Raw genomic sequence first — 25251 nt, 5'->3', positions numbered from 1 at the left:
CATCGACACTAATAACCACACACACTGAATTAACTTTGACACGGCACACCAGACACACTCAGTGACGCGGCAGAAACATGAAGTGTCCCTAACCGTCACGCCATGCATTCCAGAACTCCAAACACAGGCCTTCACCAGGGCAAACACAACTGCGCCGAGCCGCTGACCCGTAGCTCCGCAACCTATTTAGCAACCTATAATTGTGCTAATGCCAGTTCTGAGATGAGCTTTAGTTTTACTTTATCTATCTACAAAATGATAAAATCACAAATAAAGGTGCATCTGTGGCATGTGTGCTCATAGTTTTGCTCCCATGTGAGATTATTCAAACACATAAAGAAATATTGTAGTCTGTGAAATAGCAGAGAGAATATTGATGGGGAAAACTGGATTGAATCTACATCTCTCATGAGAAACATAACTCAATGTCAAGTCAAGCTCGTTTCATTGTTTTATTGTTGCAAAGCAACTTTACACATGAAAAAAGCCCTAGGAGGTTTGTTTCCATTTATCTCAGAGTGAGTTGTCATTGACAAAGTCATATTTTCATCCACTTCCCCAGAAGAGTCAGGCAGTAGATTTAAAGTATCTGGAGAAAATGTTTATTCAGGAGCCCTTTAACATTAAGCCTTATACAACCGTGCTATAAAAAACAATAATATTGACTATTCTTACACTTCAGTTTACAATTTTTTCAAATAATGCTATAATAGTTTATAATAAAAGTAGAATCTTGGGTGTTTTTATTTGTATCAGTAGCAACATATTAGTTGTACAATTCTGAGATTAATCATTTGTTTGTACACTTAAGTAAAGGAACTTGTGAAATGAGAGTGAAATTTTCCATTTAAAAAAAATATGTTTTTGGCTGAATTGATGCTGCTTGCATTAACAAACTCACATTGATTAAACACAAAACTGAAAAAAAAAAAACTAAATGTCCATAATTGAGATTTTAATTTAACATTAAATGTTATTTACACTAATAAATACAGTATAGACACAAACCGTTAAAAATTTAGGCTAAGAAAGGTTTTATAATGCTTTACATAGACACTTTTTATGCTTTTGAATCTCACAGTTACAAAAATACAGTTGTGAAATACTGTTAGAACTTAAGATTTAGTTTAAAATATTTTAAAACAGGGGTCACCAATCTCAGTCCTGGAGGGCCGGTGTCCCTGCATGGTTTAGCTCCAACTTGCCTTGGATGGCCAGCCTGGATGTTTCGAGTATACCAAGTAAGACCTTGATTAGCTTGTTCAGGTGTGTTTGATTAGGGTTGGAACAAAAATCTGCAGGACACCGGCCCTCCAGGAACAAGTTTTGTGACCACTGTTTTAAAATGTTAATTGATCTTTTTTGCAGACATCATCCTGGTGTTTATCACATGTCCTTCAGAGGTCACTGTAGTATCCTGATTTGAAATTTTTTTGTGTGAAAACTGAAACATTTTATTCGATAAATGTTCTAAGTATGAGTTTCTCGAAAAAATATGTGATCTCAAACACTTTTTAATTGGGGTGTTTATACCGGCCTGACCTCACGTTACCTTATGTGGAAACATAACTATTTTACGTTTTGTCAATTTGTGGCTAAATTATTTACCAGTTCAGTCCTACAAAAATGTACAACTTTTAAAAGCAGGTGTGTGCACCAAACCCCACCTATAACATCCACCCCCCCTGGACTTTGCAAGTGGAAAAACAGAACGCTTTACTAGGGAGAAAACAGTTAAACATCTGCAGCACGAGGATAAAGAACAATCCTTCTCTAATCTGCCTTTTCTCTTTCTCTCTTTGGTGGATACCGTGCTGTACATTCCACTGAAGACATCCATTAGCCTACATAATTGATTTTGTTTGATAAGGGCAAAGATTTGTTTCAAAACTATTTCTAAATTCAGTTCTAATTTCCAGCAAACAAATAAATGAACAATAATAAAGAAGTGTGGTCAAAAACTGAGTTACATCCAAACACACGTCCTATTCTTGTGCCCCATATGGTTCAAAACCTGACAGGTGGACAAATAAGCTTGTTTTTAATAAAACAAATATAAAAATGCATTTAATAAATAATACTGCTTATAATAATAATAATAATAATAATATTACACAAAAGCAAGTTGTCGTGAATAAACTGAAAAAAGCCCCCTGAGATGAAGAAGGCATTGAAGCAGAGGTTTTTATATTTATGTAGAAAATAAACATTTTTGTAACATTTCAATCCTTTAATTCTTTTTCGTTTGTAAAGATATTTACGTGTCTCTGCACAGCCTGTGTATATTAAGCAATGTGTAAGTGAAGCGCATAACTAACGCGCTCTGCGCTGGACTACCTGCTTTCAGCTGGTCTATTGAACAGTATATTTTAGTTCCTCAAAATAGCAATGCCCCAACAATGTGCCTTAGCACACCTTTTTTTCTAGACCGGAACACCCATGAGGGCACAAATGAATTTGCTATTTAAACAGCGTGGAGGAAAACGGAAAAATTAGGATTGCACTGGTCTGAAAATAGCAACACGTCGCGGCAAACATGTATTGCACCTTTTCGCGATAGGTGTATATTAGTGCCCCAAGTGTTCCCTTTGTTTTTTTGACCTGTAAATTAAAAAATATATATATTAAATGAATAAAGACAAGACACTGGAGTGCATCCTAAATGAAGCATGGAGGCATGCAGCAGTTGTGAGTGATGTATTTCTTGCAGTCTTCAATATTGACTGAGTGACAGTGACTCTGCAGCGCAGATGAGAAGGAGATGTGGGCTCAAGCACTTGTCTGAAACATGTGCTCCATAGCAAGAGTTTGACTCCAAGTGCCACATGATCTGAAAATACAGTACACCGACAACACGGCAGTTCTTTTTTTCAAATTGAGACCACATTTGCAGACATTGATTATTGACCCATCTGCTCACTAAAAGAGCTGCACGTCACTGATTCTTGATCACAGGTTAATCTTTACTTCTTTCTACTTGAATGTCCATGATCTGCAATAGTGGGATCAGATCTCACACATGCTTTGAATGGGACATGATCAGCTCATCTCCAGATAATGTGCTGCTCTCCACAGCTCAGGCTTTCAGTGAGATGTGCGTCAAACCTCATAAACTGCTCTCATGGCGCTCTCAGCTGTTACTCAGCACCAGCTGGCTGAAGTTCAGGCCCAGCCGTGAGCCTCCCGCTGTGGATGGGTGTATACAGTGAGGTCGAGGGCTCTTTTTTTTTCGTCAGTGGTCTCCACCCTGGATCCCTGCCCTGACCCCCTTTGGGAATCTTCCCAATTATTGCGTCAAAGTGGGATTATGCAACTCACCCAAGCTAATGCTGTAGCTCAAGGGTGTGGAGAGAGAGAGTGTGTGTGAGTTATTGATGTGTTTCATGTGTTTTAGCGGAGTTGTTCAAAGACATTATTATTGATTGTATGCACTGAAGTGCAATGATGTAGTGTCACATTATTAATTAGTAAGACCTGTTATAACGTCGTTCCAGCATTATGGATGTGACATTTGCAGCAAAAACTTAAAGAGAAAGTATAAATGTTAACAACAACCCAGGCCCTAAAAAAAATGTAGCCCGATATACATTTCCCAGGACATTTTTCATTTCCCAAACATTTTTTGCAGTTATTGCTTTTGTGAAGAGGCCGGTGTGTATGCTTTTTAAGGTGTCAAATTTCTCTTGTCAGTCCCATTCGTGCCTGCTGTTTTCTCACGTAAATCCACCAGAGGCCGGTGTCAACTGACTGACTGACTGACTGACCGACCGATCCTTACCATACCTGCCAACACTCCAGTTTTTCCCGGCAATTTCACCCCCTTCCCCCGGTCCTCAGGAGTTTGGTGCAATCTGTCCCTCCCCCGGATTGTGACTATTCCGATGCATAGGACAGACCAGGCAACCCTTCAAATGGCTCCGCTCCCAACCCCCCACCCCCACACACACTTTTCGTTTTTTTAAGCCTCTGTAAAGTCATTGAAGGCTTCTGGAAACAGATATACATCGTTTCCCCACCCCCTCAGTCTCCCGGATTTTAAGAGACAAATGTTGGCAGGTATGATCCAAACCCCTTCCCTAAACCCAACCGATAGTGTTTTAAAAACCACAGATTGACCAGCTAGAGCGAAAAGCAACAGTGTCATACCGCCCTGTATAATTCATTGTAAAGGGACATGACACCCCCCACTTTCAGTTCAGGTCTACCTCAGAATTTTTTCAAAAGATGCATCATAATGGGCGTGGCGACTTCGTGAGCAAGGGGCAGGAGTGGGCGTGGCCAGCAGGGGAGAAGGAGGGAAGCGAACAACTGTCAGTTAGCTCACAAATTGGGACACAAACCATGAAGAGACGCATGATTTCATAGTTTACAAAGTTAAAATGCAAAGAAATAAACAGTAATTTAATGCCCTGCATTCATTCATACATTTTCTTGTCGGCTTAGTCCCTTTATTAATCCGGGGTCGCCACAGCGGAATGAACCGCCAACTTATCCAGCAAGTTTTTAAGCAGCGGATGCCCTTCCAGCCGCAACCCATCTCTGGGAAACATCCACACACACATTCATACACTTCGGACAATTTAGCCTAACCAATTCACCTGTACCGCATGTCTTAGGACTGTGGGGGAAACCGGAGCACCCGGAGGAAACCCACGCGAAGGCAGGGAGAACATGCAAACTCCACACAGAAACGCCGACAGAGCCAAGGTTCGAACCAGCGACCCAGCAACCTTCTAGCTGTGAGGCGACAGCACTACCTACTGTGCCACTGCCTCGCCCCTTAATGTCCTGCTACATTTGTTATTCGTAATTTCATATACAGATAACCACAATTTATATCATTATGAAGATAAGCGTTTTCATATAAACACAATAAATGAGAACTTTTTCCTCAATACCGAGTCTGAATCATAGTTCTGAATGCAGACTCAGTGTAGCAGGTCTCTTGCCCTGTCTATTTTAACCATTAGCCCTGTTGGTAGTATAGAGGATTCAGGCAAACACAGCAGCACGGCGGTGTGTCTAAATGTGAACGAACCCCTGATAAAAGACAACGTCCTCCATTCTCAAATTCTCGTACTGCTCTTCTAAAAAATGTTTGCTGCACACAAACAGCTGTATCGGCCCTGACAGCATCGCGGGGGAAACATGCAACAAACCCCGTGGATCATGGAAGCAAACACATACGACCCTTCATGAACATGCCGTGGTTCCGTGTCTCACAGCTTGGCACTGGCAGGTCTGCCTTGCCTTCGGAAAGCAAGTGCAGTCATGAATAATTAAGAAGCCGGCTCTTCTCATAGGATAAGAAAACTCCACTATGAATAATAAGGAGAAACCAATGCGTCATCTTTGCACTTGCAGTTTTGTGCTACATCGCCGATTTTGATCCTGCCCCAAAAATCATTTTAAACCCTGAAGCTGAAATTAGCTGACAATAGCTCCAGTTTTTCCCACAAAAACAGCTAACAGGAACTGTTCTTCGCAGGACTCAAACCCCACTGTCGTGGTCAACTCTGCTGTGCGTCTGCCATCTCAAAGCTGTCCATATGGAGGTAAATGATCACCTCGTAAGCGTGAAAAGGAATGGCGTTGTACCGCCCCGTAGCATTCATGTTAAAGACGAAATGCAGCCAAACATAGCTTCGACTACATAATTCGCAATCTCCAGAAACATGGCTACATTTTCAGAATGAGCCTATGTTGCATATAACACACTTTGTAGAAAAGCTGTGGATTAAACTGCACTACCCAAAAGAAACAATGCTAATCAAAAGGAAAAGAGTTGGCTCTCTGTAGAACAAAAGTGATTGATTTTATTTTATTTGACATTTTTGCGTTTATGAGGAAAAAGCTTCATTATGGATGTGACACCTCTCCGTTATGAATGTGACAGATGTGAAATTGGCACTTGTGTGACTTTTTTGGTAAATCGAATATAATTGTTTGAAAACTTTGACAGAGACATTTGCAAGTTTTTTTTTTTTTTACAGAACTGTTAATTACAAGCCCAAGAAATGGTTTCATTATTTTGCTAAAAACTTGATTTTTTACGGGAAGGTTGACATTTGCATGGAATTGTTCTAAAACAAACAAAACAATTGCTTCTATTCCTGAAGGTTCTGTTATGTTAGTGAAATTTTAAGTGCATTTTATAAAAAGTTGATTGTCTATTTTAAGCTTGAAACAAGGCTCTGAATTGCTACCCCTTTTTTTGCAAAAACCAATGTATTCAAATGTTATAACTTTTCAGTTCCATAAATTATTTTAAATGAAACAAATTTAACATAATTTAAACATACATTGTTTTTCTTTCTTTTTTTGACAAATATATGCTGAAATGTCACTGCAAAGAGATTGGTGCAGGCGACAAACAGCATCGACAAAAAACAAACAAACAAACAAACAAGGCGATGGCCTACATGCACAGAAAGACTGGACAGGACTAACACTTTGTAAAGTTACATCAACAAAACTCAACTATGTGTGTGTATATGAGAGGTGAATATGTAGTTCAGATAAATAGTCCATGATGGGGTTCCAGCTGTGTGTGAGTAATTAAGTTTGATGTGGTACTGTTGTGTGTGTGAGTTGCATGATAGGATGTGTAGTTCATTTCGGAAGCAGATGTGTAGTTCGCGTGACAATAAATGTTTTCCAGCGATCTGTAAGGATTAGATCTCTGGTGATTGTGACGATTATGATACCTTTGATTGTTATTCTATTATTAAATTATCTACCTTCTAAGTTAGTGCTTTAGAAAACTATATAAAAATGTATTTTATTTAAAGAAATAACTTGTGTAATTATAAATGTGTTACACTTATAAATATTTTCTGTCTCTGGTCCACTCAACCCGCATCTACTCTTTTCATCCACTAATATTTATGAAGATGTAACGTCACGTGTAGTTCGTTGGGAAACAGTATCCCACGCAGAATCCTTGGATGCATGCATCAAATTTCAGCAACAGTACTTCAGCAATTGTATACCTATTATATACTAACAATGTTGACCTTATTCTGCGATGTGGAAGTGGCTCGTACTTTCAGCTGTTTTAGAACTTCTGATTCAGTTTTCTATGAGAGAAATGACTAGGAAAAATAAACAGTCAAACTACTTGCTGTATAAACAAGTGTGTTGACTATAGAAAAGAATAAGGTCAGTAGTATGAGTCGCATGGTTCTGGCAAATACAGTTGGTATTCCATGTATTTAGAAAATCTGTATACTATGCACAGCATACATAGTATGGCATAATACCAAAATAGTATGGCAGTTCTTATCGAATTCACATCCAATATGCAATGTATTGTGGGCAATATTAGTGGTTAGAGTATAGACGATTCTACACTTTCTACCAGAAAAAGTAAACTATCCGGGAACCTTTGGCATACACTTTTCAACATACTATGGTTTGGGACATATGAATTCTATCTTGTATTATTTTGCAACACAGGCTCATTGTGATTACGTACCTCGTATACATTTCTGTAGAGCCTGAATTATGTAGCCAGAGCTGCGTATGGCTGCATTTTTTCTTTAAAATGAAATCTATGGGGCGGTACGCCGCCACCAACGGCTTCTGTTTCTTTTTGCGCTCACCAGCTGACCGCTTACCTCCATGTGAATGGCTTTTCCGCGGTCACTAGTTTGCCCAGTGGCTCGCCACGTACAGTACGTCAGCAGACTTGTGATGTGGAGCAGAGTTTACCCTGACAACAGGGTTCGAGTTCAGCAAAAAAAGCAGGTAAAACCAAAACAAAAGGCAAAAAAATTAAATAAACAAGTAAATAACAGAGTGAGAACGTGGCAAAAATCAGGCGGCATAGAGGGCTTTTTTTTCTGGATTGCTTTTGAAGACACTGTCGGTTGGGTTCAGGGAGGGGGTGTTTGGGGGTATTGGACGGTAAGTCAGTCAGTGGACAGCAGCCTCTGTTGCATTTTTGCGAGACAGGCAGGCATAAATGGCACTCATGAGAGAAATTTGTGATTTGAAAAGTGTACACACACTCTCTGGTAGATTCATGAGAACAAAAACTGCAAAAACAATGTAGCTCCTGGGATGTATTTCGCACTCTTTAGAAATGTATACAGGGGTACGTATCTATAAGGAGCCTGGGTTGCTATTTCAAAATGATAGTATGCCAATTAGAATGCAACAGTTATGTCATTGATACCCTCCATCTATTTTTTCATTTTTATTTTATTCCTTTCCTTTTCAAATTAGTATTGATTTACTTATTTGCAAAATTATTAGTTCATTAATTTAAAATTAATGTTTAGGATCCCATTTATTAGTGCATTTTTGCACTGTAACCCATGTCACAATGTCTTTAAAATTAGTTTTCATTTAATTGAAAGCACATTGTTAATTCATCCTGATAATTTTGAATAAATGTGTCACAATAATAATAATAATAATATGGTTGAAATTTTAAATATAAATAGCTCTTTTTGTGCAGACTATTGTCCGCTTCTTGCCCTTCCTAAAGTTCAACTTTGACCCCTAAAAGGTGACTGCAGGAAGTGTCTGTGTGCGTGTGTGTGTGTGTGTGTGTGTGTGTGTGCGTGTGTGTGTGTGTGTGTGTGTGCGTGTGTGTGTGCGTGTGTGTGTATGTGTGTGCGCGCATGCACATCTCTATTCTCTATTCAGTTTCTGAATAGGCATGTTGGCTGTCGCCTGACCTTTACCGAGGACGTCAGAATGCTGGACCGCTGCAGATAAGCAGATCTGTAATTGTGTGTCTTATCCCGCTGTGTGAATGTACTTTGAAGGAAATGAGTTGTTTATAATATGAGACGATTTTTTTTTCCGTACGAGTTAAAGAGACTTATGGATGCAGAGTGGTATTTTTGTGTTTTCATACAGATCAAGATAAAAAAAAAAACTTGTCATGTTGCTTTCTGTTAACTTTTGTTAGCAGACATTTAAAACTTACAGACTTTCTCTTCAAGGATCAACAATTATTATGGTGTTAACTGTTTAAAAAAAACACAGGCTCATTCTGAAAATGTAGCCCTATATACATTTCTGGAGATCACAAATTATGTAGCCAGAACTTTGTACAGCTGCATTTCGTCTCTAAAATGAATGTTCTTTTTCACGCTTACCAGCTCACCGCTTACCTTTAGATGGATTGCTTTCCAGCTGTTACCAGTTTGCTCAGTAGTTGTTTGTTCACTCGCCATGTACGTTGGCAGACTTGAGATGCAGTGAGGAGTTGACCACGACATTCCAGAAGGCGGGTAAGACAAAAACAGAAGCCAAAAAATAAAATTAATGGGCAAATAACAGGGTGAGATTGTGGTAAAACAATTTAAGCAACTATTGGTTGGATTTAGGGAGTGGGTGGCCGAGTCCATTGGTGCTTTTTATACACCATTGGTTGAGTTTAGGGAAGTGGGTGGATGGGTCAATCAGTACTTTTTAAAACACTATTGGTTGGCTTTAGAGAAGGAGGAGGGTGGGTCAGTCGATCAGTCAGTCTGTCAGTCAGTCAGTCAGGGAGTCGACATCGGCCTCTGGTGCATTTATATGAGAACAGCTGGTGTGAATGGCACTCGCGAGAGTAATTTGAGATCTCAAAAAGCGTATGCATCGGCCTCTGGTGGATTCATGAAAACAAAAACTGCAAGAAACATACCTGCTGGGCTGTATTTGGCACTCACCAGAAATGTATTGAGCCTTGGTTGGTAAAAAAACTATTGTAAAACAAATTTATATTAGTTACAACTCTGGATGCTTAGGGAATGTAGATGTGGTTATTGAAAATGTATATAAATACATTTCTCATCAGTTCTTTTTTTTGTTGCACATTTCAGAAGGAAGTTCACTAAAACTAAAGTGGCAGAGCACACCCTGTTTCTTTTCATTGCCTTCAAAAAACTTAATAACTGTGAGAATATATATATGAATATATGTATGAATATATATATATATATATATATATATATATATATATATATATATATATATATATATATATATATATATATATATATATATATATGAAGTCAGAATTATTAGCCCCCTTTGAAGTTTTTTTTCTTTTTAAAATATTTTTCAAATGATGTTTATCTGATAATATTTTTTCTTCTGGAGAAAGTCTTATTTGTTTTATTTTGGCTAGAATAAAAGCCGTTTTTCATTTTTTAAACACCATTTTAAGGTCAAAATTATTAGCCCCTTTAAGTTATATATTTTTTCGAAAATCTACAGAACAAACCATCATCAAACAATAACTTGCCTAATTACTCTTACCTGCCTGATTAACCTAATTAACCTAGTTAAGCCTTTAAATGTCACTTTAAGCTGTAAAAAAAAAGTGTCTTGAAAAATATCTAATAAAATATTATTTAATGTCATCATCGCAGGGAGAAAAATAAATTAGTTTTTAGAAATGAGTTTTATGTTTAGAAATGTGTTGAAAAAAGCTTCTTTCGGTTAAACAGAAATTGGGGGAAAAATAAACAGAGGTGGGGTGGGTTAATAATTCAGGGCGGCTAATAATTCTGACTTCAACTGTATATAACTTGCTACTCTTGATTACATTTTTTATAGTTATGATTTTTCTGTAACATTAGGGCCTTATTTGTGTCTGTGTGAAGAGGATGAGCCATTGTACAAGCTCTGCCAGAACTTTCTGTTTCAATAGGAAACACATCAACACCGGCAAGGAAAGTACTTATCAAGCCAGATGGTTTCATGTGGCCTTGAAATCATCTGCAGAAAACCTTTCCCAGCAAACAATCTTGTGTTTAATAGATGTGTAATAGACATCTAAACGTCGACAGCTTGACTAAAACAAAGCTAAACTTGAGCTGTCAATGAAAATCTTATAGACGTCTAAGAATAGCCCAAAACTAGACTAGTCATCAAATAGATGGATTAGACAGATTTTATATGAGTAGCCATTAATTTCTATTTATTTGATGACTAGTCTAGTCTTAGCGTATTCTTAGATGTCTATTAGATTTTCACTGACCCAAATTTAGTCTTTGTTTAGCCAAGACGACTATGTTTAGACGTCTATTAGATATCTCTTAGACATCGTTTAGAAACAAAAAAAATGCTTGCTGGGTTTAGTCTTTTCACTCACCAGTTTCTTTCCACAGGTTTCATTTGACTACATTGTATTCATCTTCCAACTGCTAATGCGTGCTGTAAACCTAATTAACATTGTCACTCTTTTTTTGTAAAAAAAAGAGGAACTTTCAGTCTCTTTATCTGTTGTGTTCACTCGTGGGCTTTGGGTGTTGCTCTTTGGCAGGTGAAACAGACAGTTAAGATCTCTGTTTCAGCGCAGAGGGAGGACAGATGAGCGTGACATAACACAATAGTGGACACACACACACACACACACACACATACACATGCACTCCCCCATACCAGAACAGCTGTGTGAAGGAGTGGTCTCTGCTTCTCCCATGCAGGGAAAAAAAAGAGAGCGAGGGAGGGACTGAAGTGATAGAGGAAAACACTCTTGAAAACTCCACATGGTAAAGTTCAGCTTCAGAGAGAGAGAAAAGTGGAAGAACAGAAGGAGTGCAGGAGAAGTGTGCAGTGCTGTTTGTTCAGTCCTAGCCTGGGTTTTATTTCTGTGCCTGTCGTTGATTTGAGTTGGGTTTTCTGGAGGGATTGTGTGTGGTGGATCATGCAGGGCAAGGCTGGACGAGCCGCCCGTAAGGATGCAGTGTGTGAAACACCTCAGCAGGGCAGGACTCTTGGGGAGATGGAGGTGGATGGGGACACAGCAATGCCTGTTGGGGTGAGTCTCTTATGTGGACATAAAAAAAAACAAAAAAACATGTTTAGTATGTCTGTGGTTGTTGAGGCTAGACTTAAAAGTTAGACTGTCAGAAAAATAACAATTTGTATTGTTAGGCAGTGCCTGTACTTTTGTCTTAAAAAGTGCATTTTAGTAGCTTGGAGAAGTAATATGTAGCCTTAAGGTACTGTTGCAAACTTTTATGGGCAAATAAGGTACAAAGATCATCAATTCTGACATTTTTTTCAAGGATTACTAAACTTCTTCTTTATGACAGTTACACAGAATAGTCAATTCAATTTAAATATGAAATGTAAGACTAAAACTACACAAAGAAAAAAAAGAAATGATATATTAACAGAATAAAGTTTAGATTCAAATTAAGATTAAATGCAACAGGTTTATTTTACTGCCTTAGTAATATTTTAGTTTTATTAATTGTTTAAATTAGTTGTATTTTTCTCTTAATATATCTCTTTTTTCTCTTTTATATATTTTTTGCATTATTACTTTTGAACATCTCACGGACGACTTGTTGAATACAGTACATAGTGTACATATATATACAGTTGAAGTCAGAATTATTAGCCCCCCTTTACATTTCTTTTTCTTTTTAAAATTTTTCCCAAATTATGTTAAAACGAGCAAGGAAATTTTCACAGAATGTCTGCTAATATTTTTTCTTGTGGAGAGAGTTTTATTTGTTTTATTTTGGCTAGAATAAAAACTTTAAAAAAAATGTAAGGTTAAAATTATTAGCCCCTTTTAGCTATGTGTTTTTTCTAAAGTCTACAGAACAAACCATTGTTATACAATAACTTGCCTAATTACCCTAATCTGCCTAGTTAACCTAATAACATAGTTTAGCCTTTAAATATCACTTTAAGCTGTATAGAATTGTCTTGAAAAATATCTAGTCAAATAGTATTTACTGTCATCATAGCAAAGATAAAATAAATCAGTTATTAGAAATGAGTTATTAAAACTGCTATGTTCAGAAATGTTTTAAAAATATGTTCTCTCCGTTAAACAGAAATTGGGGGAAAAATAAACAGGGGGGGCTAATAATTCAGGGGGCTAATAATTCTGACTTCAACTATATATACACTTAATCTTTTTTTTTTTTTTGAGATGTATATAACTTTTATTTTTGTTTCAGGTACCAAAAATATTGTAGTTTTATGTTTTTTTTTTTGTTTTAGTTAGTGTAAGAACCCTGTTTTGTAAGATTATTCTGATTGAGTAAATTTCCTTCCAAATACCATTATTGTAAAACAGACTACAGTGGCCAAGAGAGCTTAACATTCTGGAATTTAAGAAAACATATGCAATTACAAAAAACGGCAACAAACTATGAAAAGACCTTCATCTGTTTGACAGCACACGTGCTGCAAATTCTCACAACGCAAACACATTTTTAAAAACGCACTGCATTTTCTCAAAATGAAAACAATTTATGAAAATGTTCTGCATTTTCTCACAACACTTTCAAATAGCTTTGAACACATTGGAAATGTTTTGAGGGGACCCTAAAACGTGACAGACGTGGCTATTTAGGTTATGGTTATTTTGGCTACTAAAATACAAAAGACAAAGGAATCAGAATGTTAAAATAAACAAACAAAAAACTCACCCTTTAAAGATTACCTACAATGTATGCAACATATTAAGCTCTCTCGGCCCCTGTACTGTACAATGAAATATTCTGAACAATTTACTTTTAAGGTGTATATTAATAGATTGTTTTGCAGTGTAGTGCAAGGAATTTGAGTGAGAAATGCGCTTAGCTATCTTTTAAATGAAGTTAGGTACTAGCTCAAAACATTACAAGCTCAAGATATTTTCATAATGTGGAAAAATGTAATGCATACAAGATTTTAGAGTCACCCAATAAATAAAAAAAGACATGCAGATACACCAAGAGTGTGTGTGTGAGGTAGTGATGTGTGCTTTTGTAGCTGTTGCACCTGTGTTGCCGGACACCCCCTTTAATTGGCCCATAGTGGAGCTCAGATCAGCTCACAAAGTCTCTGTTCAAAAACCTTCCTGATTTATTGAACTCCACAATGAAGTTGTGTGTGGCTGTCTGTGTCTGTACAGCGCTGTGTGTCCGTGAGTGTGTAGGGAATCAGAGCGGGAGAACAAGGATTTACTGCGCAGTTAAACAGCGAGCGGCGTCTGCTTTTACCTTAAGATCCTCCCTCCACCCGAAGGGAGAGAGACACTTTAATGACATTCCCTTTCCCCTTCTCTTCCTCCGGCTTGACATTTGACACAACACATTTCTGCAGTCCTGCACACATAAACACATGTGTGTGTGTCTGTGTGTGCAAATGAGTGCACCAGAAGTTTGTTAGGATGTTCTCCAAAAATAAGCGTCAAAAATCACATCTTTTAAATGCTGTACATCTGTGTGTGTGTGTGTGTGTGTGTGTGTGTGTGTGTGTGTGTGTGTGTGTGTGTGGCATATCAGGACTCAAATGTGTATGACATGGGTATTACAAGGAATTTATTTATAGTTTGTATAATATAAAAACAATGGACGCCTATGGTATGTCCCCGCAATTCACAAAGACATAATGTGTGTGTGCGCGGGTAGATGAGTTTGCCAGAAGTTTGCTAGGATGTTCTCCAAAAATAAGCATCAACGTCTTCCAAGTGCTGCGTGTGTGTGTGTGTGTGTGTGTGTGTGTGTGTGTGTGTGTGTGTGTGTGTGTGTGTGTGTGTTTGTGACATATTATGACATATTGTGTATAATGACATGGGTGTTACAAGGAGATGAATTATGAGGACATTGCTGATGTCTCCAATTTTTAAAAAGCTTATAAATAATACAGAACAAGTAAAACTCTACTCAGTTTCCTGAAATACAGTTTGTACAGTATAAAACAATGGACACGGATGGAATGTCCCCATAATTCACAAAAACAAACTTTTTGTCTGTGCATGTGCTTTTTTTGTGTGTGGAACTGGGTGTGCCAGAAGTTTGATGTTCTCCAAAACTAAGAATCAACGTCTTCCAAGTGGTGTGTGTGTGTGTGTGTGTGTGTGTGTGCGTGTGTGTGTGTGTGTGTGTGTGTGTGTGTGTGTGTGTGTGTGTGTGTGTGTGTGTGTGTGTGTGTGTGTGTGAGGGAATTTTTGTAACATATCAGGACACAAACGTGTATAATGCCATAGGTATTAAATTATGAGGACATCGCTGATGGCTCTATTTTTCAAAAGGCTTATAATACAGAAAAATAAAGGGAATAGAAAATACAGTTTGTATAAGATAAAAACAATGGATGCTATGACATGTCCCCGCAACTCACAAAACGCAAATTGTGTGGGTGCAAGAGCTTTTGTGTGTGAGCATGCCAGAAGTTTGTCAGAATGTTGTCCCAAACTAGCATCAACGTCTTCAAGTGCTGTATATCTGTGTGTGTGTGTTTTCATGACATTTTAGGACTTAAATGTATATAATGATAAATGAATTATTCAGATGATTTATAGTTTGTATAATATAAAACAATGATTATGGTATGTCACAACAAATTTAAAAAAAAAAGGTGTTTGTGTGTGTACGTGTTTTTGTGACATATCAGGACACAAATCTGAATAATGACATGGGTTTGACATAGGTATTACAAAAAGGAGGTGAAATATGAGGACATTGGTGACGTCCTCATTTCTCAAAATGCTTATAAATCCTACAGAATGAGTTTAATCATGGAGTAAAGCTGCACACAGTCTCCTGTGATGGTTGGGTTTAGGGGTGAGGGCAATACAATATATGGTTTGGACAGTATAAAATGAATGGAAACCTATGTAATGTCCCCACTTTTCACAAAAACAAAGAAAAAAAACCCTAACCCATGTGTGTGTGTGTGACGGAAGTTTGTTAGAATGTTCTCTAAAAATAAGCATCAATGTCTTCCAAGTTCTGTGTGTGTGTGTGTATGTGTGTGTGTGTGTGTGTATGTGTGTGTGTGTGTGTGTGTGTGTGTGCGTGTGCATGTGCATGTGTGTGTGTGTCTGTGTGTTTAAATGACTGTGCCAGGACTTGGTGAATTGCTAATTAATCTCATATTGTATTCATTAGTAGGTGTTTGTGTTGGCTGTGTTGAGTGACCTGAGGGAATCGCGGTTCAGCTTGGCTGTTGGCGTTTAGACTGGCACATTGGCAGTTTGTGTTGCCAGATTATTGACTTTTTTCACTTTAGTTTAGGTCACAATCCACTGTATTATTAAACCAATAGCTAACACTACTAGCGTAATAAACTACTAATTACCTGGTTAGTAATAGTAAGGTAGAGGTTGGGTTTTGGTTTTGGGTAGGGTTAGGGATGGAGAATAGGATCATACTTTATAACTACTGATGATCAGTTAATATCCTAATAATAGTCAGGTTATAAGACAGTAGTTAATAGCATTAATCGTGACCTTAACTATAGTGTTACAGAAGTTTCTCTTCAAACTCTTCACTTTGACTGACTGCTTCTTAATGAAGTCTAAAGAATAGTAAATGGTCACTTGACTGCAGTTAATGAATACGCTGAGCAGTTGAATAAATCTTCTAAACCTAGATGTGATGTGATATTTAGCAGACTTTTCTAATGTTTTCCTCAGCAGGGAGTCCCCGTCAACACAAGAGAAATGGATTACAGCCAAGAAAGTCTCTACAGACACAATGCAATGCACTCATACACACACACAAACTCACACACACAGGTTTAAGCCAACTGGATTTATATATTCATTCAGTTCCCTTCGGCTCAGTTCCTTTATTCATCTGGGGTCGCCACAGAGGAATGAACCGCCAACTTATCCAGCATATGTTTTACACAGTGGATGCCCTTCCAGCTGCAACCTAGTACTGGGGTACTGGGAAACATCCATACACACTCATTCACACGAATACACTACGGCCAGTTAAGTTTATTCAATTTATTAATAGCGCATATCTTTGGAATGTGGGGGAAACCAGAGGATACGGAGGAAACCCACGCGAACACAGAAAGAACATGCAAACTCCACACAGAAATTCCACCTGGCCCAGTTGGCACTCGAACCAGCGACCTTCCTGCTGTGACACGGCAGTGCTAACCACTGAGCCACCATGCCACCCTGGATATATATATATATTGTTTGTGAAATACTTAAAATTGTATAACTTAAAATATATTAAAACTTACAAATATAACTAATTGCTTCAGGTAATTTCAGGGATAGTTCAAGAATGAAAGTTCTTTCATCATATGCTGACCCTTTGTTTAAGACCTATTTGAGTTTCTGTTTGGTTGCTGGGACAAACTGACTTCTAAAGTATTTGTTTTTTCCTCAGCAACCATCATTCTTCAGAATATCTTCTTTTGTGTTCAACAGAAGACAGTAACTCATAAAAAATGGGGTGTAAAAATCCCATGAGGGATTTTTTTTAACTCTGTCTTTTAAAATAAAAGGAAAAAAATGATTGGGTGACGCAGTGGTAGTGCTGATGCCTCACAGCAAGAAGGTCGCTGGTTCGAGCCTCGGCTGGCTCAGTTGGCATTTCTTTGTAGAGTTTGTATGTAGTGTTTGTGTGTGAATGAGTGTGTAGGGATGTTTCCCAGAGATGGGTTGCAGCTGGAAGGGCATCTGCTGCGTGAAATAAATGTGCTGGATAGGTTTGCAGTTCATTCCGCTGTGGTGATCCCGGATTAGTAATGGGACTAATTTGAAAAGAAAATGAATGAATGAATGAATAAAGGATTGACGTACATTATGATGAATTCAATAAATGAGGATTAATTAATGGGTCAGATCATTTCATATCAAATATTAAATATAAATCTATCAGTCAGTTTCGCCTGTAAAGTTTAAAGAACTTAAAGTTTAGAGCGTATTTCCTCTAGTACGTTCTTAAAATGTCTTGATTTGTGAATATTGACTTTAATATTGTGTAAATTTATTTACCAATTTAATATTTTAATAAAAAAAATGTAAGCTCAATTTTTACTGTTTAAACCAGGGGTGCCCAATCCTATTCCTGGTGATCTACCTACCTGCAGAGTTCAGCTGAAACCTTGATCAAACACACCTGTCGGTAATTACCAAGCGCTCCTCCAGATCCTACTTAGTTGGTTTAGTTGTGTTTGATAGGGTTGGAGCTGAAATCTGTAGGAAGGTAGATCTCCAGGAGCAGGATTGGGCACCCCTGGTTTAAACCAACCAGCTCATTCTAAAAAATGTAGCCCTATATACATTTCTGGAGATTGCGAATTATGTAGCCAGAAGTACGTATGGCTGCAATTCGTCTTTAAAATGAACGCTATGGGGCGGTATGACACAGTTCCTTATTGCACTTACCAGCTGACCGCTTAACTCTGTATGGACAGCTTTCCCACTGTTAATTGTCCAGTTAGCTTGCCATGTATGTCGGCTGACTTAAGACGCAGAGAGGAGTTGAACCATGATGATGAGGTTTGAGTCAGGCGTAAAACGGTTCCAGAAACCAGGTAAGGCAAAAAACAAAAGCGAAAAAATAAAATAAACAAGTAAATAGCAGGGCGAGAATGTGGTAAAAATCAGCCAAAGGATTTTTTCTCTGGATTGCTTTTTAAAACTATGATTTGGGTTTAGAGAAGTGGGTGAGTGGGTCAGTCGGGCTTTTGAAAACACTATCGGTTAGGTTTAAGAAAGGAGGAGGGTGGGTCAGTCGATCGGTCAGTCAGTTAGTCAGTGGACAGTGGATTTATGTGTAAACAGTAGGAGCGAATGGCACACGTGAGAGAAATTTAAGATCTGAAAAAACGTACACTGTGGCCTTTAGTGGATTTGCGAAAGCAAAAACTGCAAAAAAAAAAAAAAAAAAACGTAGCTCCTGTAACGTATTTGGTGCTCTCCAGAAATTTATATAGTGGTAATTTTTCAGAATGAGCCTGGCTTGGTAACAACAGAGTTAAATGTATGAAATGAATTATTTTGGTTTAACAGAACTATTGTAATATTCAAATAACCATTCAACAAATCTTAATAAAATCTACTGTAGATTGTTGATTGTGATCTATTGTTTTTTTCAGACCAGAGTGTAATTTGTGACTGTTGAATGCTGATATTGATATTGCTGATAAATTTTTTTTAAAGGACACTCTGTTTTCGAAGAAACAGTTGATGTATTACGTAAACATTTGATAATTGTTATAATATAAGCATGTGATTCTGCTGTTGCAAAGAATGTTTTTATTTTATCTACTGACGTTTCTCCCTGTATTTAATCAAAGTCACTTGACTGTCTACTGGTGCATGAAGTAGATCAGAGATTGACATCGCAATATTAAATGTGTTTACACTGACATATTGCAAATGTTGTGTTTAATAAATGCTCAGCTGATAGTTTAAACACATTTCAGAGATGGTTATGGCAAAGAGCCTTATGAAAGTGTGTGTGTGCTGGACAGGAAATAAAGCTCTCCAGAGGCTGCAGTCTTTCCATCATATATTAGCCAGTAAGTGCCTGAGTCAGAGTCCGGTCTCTCTGTGCTGTGTGTCCCCAGCGATGATGTCACAATGCACATTGTAAGCGAGACCCATTCGCCGGTCTCTATTGGGTGATGCACAGTTTTGGCGCTGAGCATAGCCAATCATAGCAGGGATTATGGGAAGCTGTGTGTGAACTGCCTGGTACAGTTCAACACAACACTCATTCACAACTCTCCTCTCTCTTACACAGTAACAAACAAAACAAAGTGTGTGTGTATGCACAAAGACATTGGTGTTTGTCTTTGGTTTCAGTTGATGTTGTCATATCATAGAATATGTTGTGTTTCAAGTTTTGCAGAATTTGAACAGCTCTATTCATGAAGATTTCATAAATTTAGATCGACTGGAAGGATTCAGCCTTTAACTAAGCAGTAGATCTGCATAAATTATAATTACTTACAAGCAAAAATAAATTAATAAACAGCGCTTATTGGTTTTCTGCAGACTCTAACAGTATTTAAGAAGAGAAATTGAACAATCAAACGTTAAATAACATGGTCATCATTGTATAAATAATTTTTTAAAATAATATATTTAATTGTATCTTTATCTTTTAATCTTTAATATACAATTTAATAATGCGATGTGACTTTTGCAGACCCACACATTGCAATATCGATGCTTAAATCATATATTGTCCTAATTTAAAGTCCTGAAAATATCATTATTTCTTCTAGTTTGCTCTTGTTAAACTTAAGCACATGTATGCTTGTGTGTTTGTCTCCAGGTGAAACCCAAAGTGATTGAGCCGCTGGACTACGAGAATGTTCTCGTCCAGAGGAAAACTCAGATACTCAGCGATGTCCTCAGAGACATGCTTCAGTTTCCCATCGATGACTTCCAGGTAGGAACGTCAGTTCATCTCTCAAACCATCTGCTCTCCCATCAGTCTTCATTCCTCCATTCCTCCTTCTCATTCCTGTCATTGTTTTCTGTTCTCTTCTTGTCACACCCACACTGCGATTTCCTCTAAAGTGTTATTTTTTCAGCGTGATTCTGAGAGCTGAATGATGAGTAACCTGTGCAGATGTGAGTTTTCTCAGTCTCTCAGTGGCTCGTCTTAGGTTTGCTTCCTCCCTGGGCTCACTAGTCAAACATCTCTCGTCTTCCCTCAAATAGCATTAGAGTAACAGTGTCTCAGGGGATCTCTCGAACTGCTTCCCTGAATGAAACCGTCTCGTTGTTTTCCTTTAGAAATGGGTGTGTATGCTGGAGATTATTGTTATGGGATGTGGTTTATGGGGAACAGAAACATGAAAACTGTGTTGTGCAAACAGCTGCCTGCTTAGCCGAAACCAAACATTCGTAACTCAATTATAAGATTAGTGTTCGGAAATTAGACTATAAATTTGATTATCGAGTCTAAATCTAAATGTATAACTCTAAATCATCAAACGAATTCGTAATCTCAAATAAAAATCTTGTTATTGTCAAGCCAGGAGTATGGAATGATTGGCTGTCCATTTTTGTAAATGTGTATTTAGGAAATGTAATGTATATTGGTCATATTCCTTTGCGGCTGGAAGTGCATCCGCTGCATAAAATATATTCTGGAGTAGTTGGTGGTTCATTCCACTGTGGCAACCTCTGATAAATAAGGGACTAAGCTGAAGGAAAATGAATTGTTTACCACTGAGTTTTACGTGAAGCACAGTGTTCATTCTAACCAGACTTTGAGCTTGTGGCGCTTCTAATGTGGACTGTAAAACTGAAACAAGCCAAGTATGCTTTCAAAATAATCGTGGTGAACTCGTCCCACACCAGTTTGAGATGTTAGGCTGTGAAGTCTGTTTACTAGCCTTGACTGGATCGGGCATGACTTCATACACTGCTGAAGAGCCGTGGAAGATTGTAAATATATACTGTGTGTGTGTGTGTGTGTGTGTGTGTGTGTGTGTGTGCGTGTGTGTGTGTGTGTGTTACATATTCCTGCTTCTGGCAATAAGGTGGAAAAAAAAGATGTGTGTGTTTGTGTGTGTGCGTGTGTGTGTGTGTGTGTGTGAAAAGTGTCCCTTTAATTATGTCAAATTAATACAGTGCATTATGTAAAATAGAAATTAACTTATATATATATATATATTATATATATATTTATACACTGTATGTCAATCCCCCCCCCTAAAAAAATATTCATTTACCTGACAAATTTAGCCAGCAATTTTTTTTGGACCGGAAATGACACAAGCTCCTCCCAAAAGAGGATAAGATGACGTACACGAGGCACCATTGTGGGAAAAAAAACGAAATGATATATAAATGTGTGTGTGCGTGTGTGCACGTGTGTGTGTGCGTGTGCGTGCGTGTGTGTGTGTGTGTGTGTGTGTGTGTGTGTGTGTGTGTGTGTGTGTGTGTGTGTGTGTGCATTTATTTAATCGAAAATAAAAAACAGTGACGATACGTAATATCGTATGTAATATTAATAAATTATAATAAATTAAATTAAGTGTATTCTTTCAGAAATCCGTATATTAAGCTGATTTGACACATTTACTATAAATATCAAAGGTTATCAAGTTATTTCAGGTTTATTTCATGAACAGAATGTAAAAAAACAGCTACTATTTCAAATAAAAAGCTTTTGTACTGTACAATATACTGTATATTGTCAGTTCAATCAATTTACGCATACGTGCTGTAACTCCCTGCCCCCCCCCCCCTCCCAATTTCTGTTTAACTGGGAGATTCTTTTCAGCACATTTCTAAACATAACAGTTTGTTCTGTAGACTATCGAAAAAATATATAGTTTAAAGGAGCTAAATATTTTGACATTAAAATGGTTATTAAAAATGAAAACTTCTTTTATTCTAGCAGAAATAAAAAATAAGACTTTCTCCTGAAGAAAAAATATTATCAGACATACTGTGAAAATTTCCTTGCTCTGTTAAACATCATTTGGGAAATATTTAAAAAAGAAAAAAAAATCAATAATAATAATAATTTTGACTCCAACTGTAAATACAAAAACTTTCTAATAAAATCATATTTACAGTTTATTTATCACTAATTTATAAATAAATCAAAATATTTAATATAAACGTAACTAAATATAATAAGAAATTCACATTTTACAGTTATATACTGTATGTAAGATAAAAAAAAAACACCAAACACTGAAATCCTCCTTTTTGTTTGCAGTCCAGCATTGTTAGTTTTATTGCTGCAAGAAATGTCCAAATTTACTCTGACACATCTTTTATAAATGTTCCAGTGCTTCCTAATACATCAATGATTTCCACATGTATCTGTGTAGATCTCCACACTGAAGCGTCAGGGCCGGACTCTATACTCGTCAGTACCAGATGGAGCAGAAAAGAGAGCCAGCAGCCTGCTCGTCCAGGAGGTAAGAACAACATGACCAACAAAAAAAGAGGATGAATGGATGAATTGCGTTTGTACATGTTGTCTATATTGTTTCAGGACATGAGTCATTAAATGAATTATGCAAATTAGGTTGCAAACATTACTCAAAAAATTGTAGTTCCTCTTCAAAGGCTATTTGCATCATTCAAATGCCACACTATTTTGCATCGCTCTATTTAAAGGTAGGTTTTGAGAGGAAGCAGTGGAAGACCACAGTTTGGCATAATGTACCCAGACTGTAAATCATCTCTTAAAAATGCAGTGGAGCGAGTCTCTGGATATATGCCTGGTTACGGTTCTCTTCTCCAGTATTTGATCATCAATTGATGAATTACTGCAGTCATGATCAGAAAATGCACACAAACATCTTGCTTCCCAGGTAAAAGGGAATGCTTTTGGAAAATTCTGAAACATTCCTTAGAACTTGTGTAAATGTTACAATATAACATTGCTGGCAGCCAGCTCTCTGCAACTATCACATGATCGCCCACTGAAGCTAAGCAGGTCAGTACCTGGATGGGAAAGCTAGGTTGCTGCCGGAAGTTGTGTCAGTGAGACTAGCAGGGGGCGGGTGTTAGAGCTGCACGATTCTGGCTAAAATGAGAATTGCAATTTTTTTGCTTAAAATAAAGACCATGATTCTCTCACGATTCTGTAGATGTAAAATAAAGTTTAATATTATTGTTAAGATTATTGTTTTTTTCTCAAACATATGGTAAAACAACAATATTAATATTATGTGTAGGTCTCCTGGATATTATGTGTAGGTCTACTGGTCTCTATGGTCTCTATACATAATTATATTCTACTTATAATAATTCTGATGTTGAGTTATGTTTGAGATATAGGCCTATGGTTGCAATCTGTCATTGAGAACATTATTAGACCAATTCATTTACTGGTAAAATCTACATTATATAGGCTAGAGTAGTTATACTGACACTTTAAACATTTATTTGCATGCACAACTGTGTGTTTGCAATGAAAGAAAAAACATCAAATGCTTGTCGCAGTCATAACTCTAAAACGCGATATGATTATTTAAATGACGTGCACGCTTTCGGTTTTATTTTCACTGCTAAGGGCTGTTCATATTTCGCGGCTCTCAAACAATCACTCTGGGCCACAAACTGAATATTATTTACAACTTTATTAGCTGTTACTCGCAGCATATGCAGGTTCTGTTCACTAAAGTAGACGCTCGTAGACATAATTAACTAATAATGGGTTAACAAGGAGGGTGGGACTAGACAATAGACGAGAGAGCACATGACAAGAGACAACACAAGCCATGTGCTCACATAAAACGAGGCAAGAACACGCAGCCAATGAGAGATCTCATTAACCACGCGTTCACAATAACAGGACAAGACTGAAGCACGTGGCCACAATGTAAACACAGAGCCACATTCTTGGACAACACAAATAGACGCAAGACACGAGCACACGATAAATAAAACACCTCACCGTGCGCTCACACATAAGCAGCGCGCATGTTTCATCTCAGCGCCAACCGAAACCAAAACCAAAACAAAACCGAAACAGCGCGATGGCTACAGAACAAAACACAAACATGAGTGCGTGTCCCAAGCATATACAGACCCCGCACTAGCATCAAGCAGGAGCGCGCACAATCTGCGCACACTCACAACGACGCGCACACAGAGACACACACAATGACAGAAAACAGAAAACTCAAGTCGAGCACAACAGGACAGGACAAGACAGAGCTAGAGTCCAGACTCTGCCACCAACACAAGAATTTACAAGACAGAACCCTTATACTCTGGTATAAACAATAACTGATAATCATTTAAAGAAAGACCTAATGTGAACTTGTTAATCATCATCAACTTCTTTGTTCACATAAAATTGTCTTTTTAAAAATATTTTTTTTATCACCTGATAGGAATTGCACTACCCATGATTCTACACACACACACACAAGAAAAAAAAATCACCAATCAGAAAGTCACAATGAGAATAAAAAAGCAATTAGAATAAATAAGGCCAATAAAGCAAAATTAGGATATCTTAACAGGAACTGTCAACAGGTGAGACTAGTTTCAAAAGAAGCCCCTCAATAATTGACTCTACACGTGTAGGTAGCTTTGTTAATACCGTACTTGTGTGTGAGGTCTGGGTCAGGTTGGGGTTGTGTTCATATCACGAGTGTTGGGTGTCGTCAGCGAAGAGCGTAAAACGATACTTCCTCTCACTAAAGAGCTCAATGACATCATCAAGTGCAGCTGGGTTTGAGCCAGGCACTTTTCCAGAGCTCGCAAATCAAAACATCTGCCCTGCACAGTCATGTGCATGACTCCTCCGGTCAGAACAACACCAGTCCCGAACAATTGCTCTGCTGCAAACCAGTTCTTGGAAACAACTGCGTCTCACATAAAGTATGTGCAATTGAAAAATACTTGGCATGCTGTAAATCAAGAGAAATTGTCATAATTGGTTTATAAAAGTTTTAATTAAATGTGATCCACAAGGGACAGCAAACAAGATGATCTGCCAAAGCACTTTTTTTTCTGTGAAGTTTTGTTATGACATCATCAGCGCAAGTGGTTTAGTTGTCTAAATGCGGTTTGTATTTGTATCAGAAAAAAAAAGAAGA

General features: G+C 37.6%; 1 protein-coding gene across 11 annotated transcripts in view; it reads left to right on the top strand.

Moving 5' to 3' along the window:
- Positions 1–25251, top strand: part of dock9b (dedicator of cytokinesis 9b) — a 189208-nt gene that overhangs the window by 54761 nt on the left and 109196 nt on the right. For 8 of the 11 annotated variants that reach the window (XM_073953768.1, XM_073953764.1, XM_068221915.2 and 5 more), the window contains exons 2-3: positions 19998–20114; positions 22522–22611. In XM_073953768.1, coding sequence (XP_073809869.1) covers positions 19998–20114; positions 22522–22611 — 207 coding nt within the window. Of the gene's footprint in view, positions 1–11516; positions 11771–19997; positions 20115–22521; positions 22612–25251 lie in introns of those variants that run through there. The other 3 variants (XM_073953765.1, XM_073953767.1, XM_068221913.2) reach the window with 1 other exon arrangement.

Source organism: Danio rerio, chromosome 6, assembly GCF_049306965.1.
Source record: "Danio rerio strain Tuebingen ecotype United States chromosome 6, GRCz12tu, whole genome shotgun sequence".
Lineage (NCBI taxonomy): Eukaryota > Metazoa > Chordata > Actinopteri > Cypriniformes > Danionidae > Danio > Danio rerio.
The sequence above is the reverse complement of the archived record's forward strand: the minus strand, read 5'-3'. Positions and strand labels throughout refer to the sequence as shown.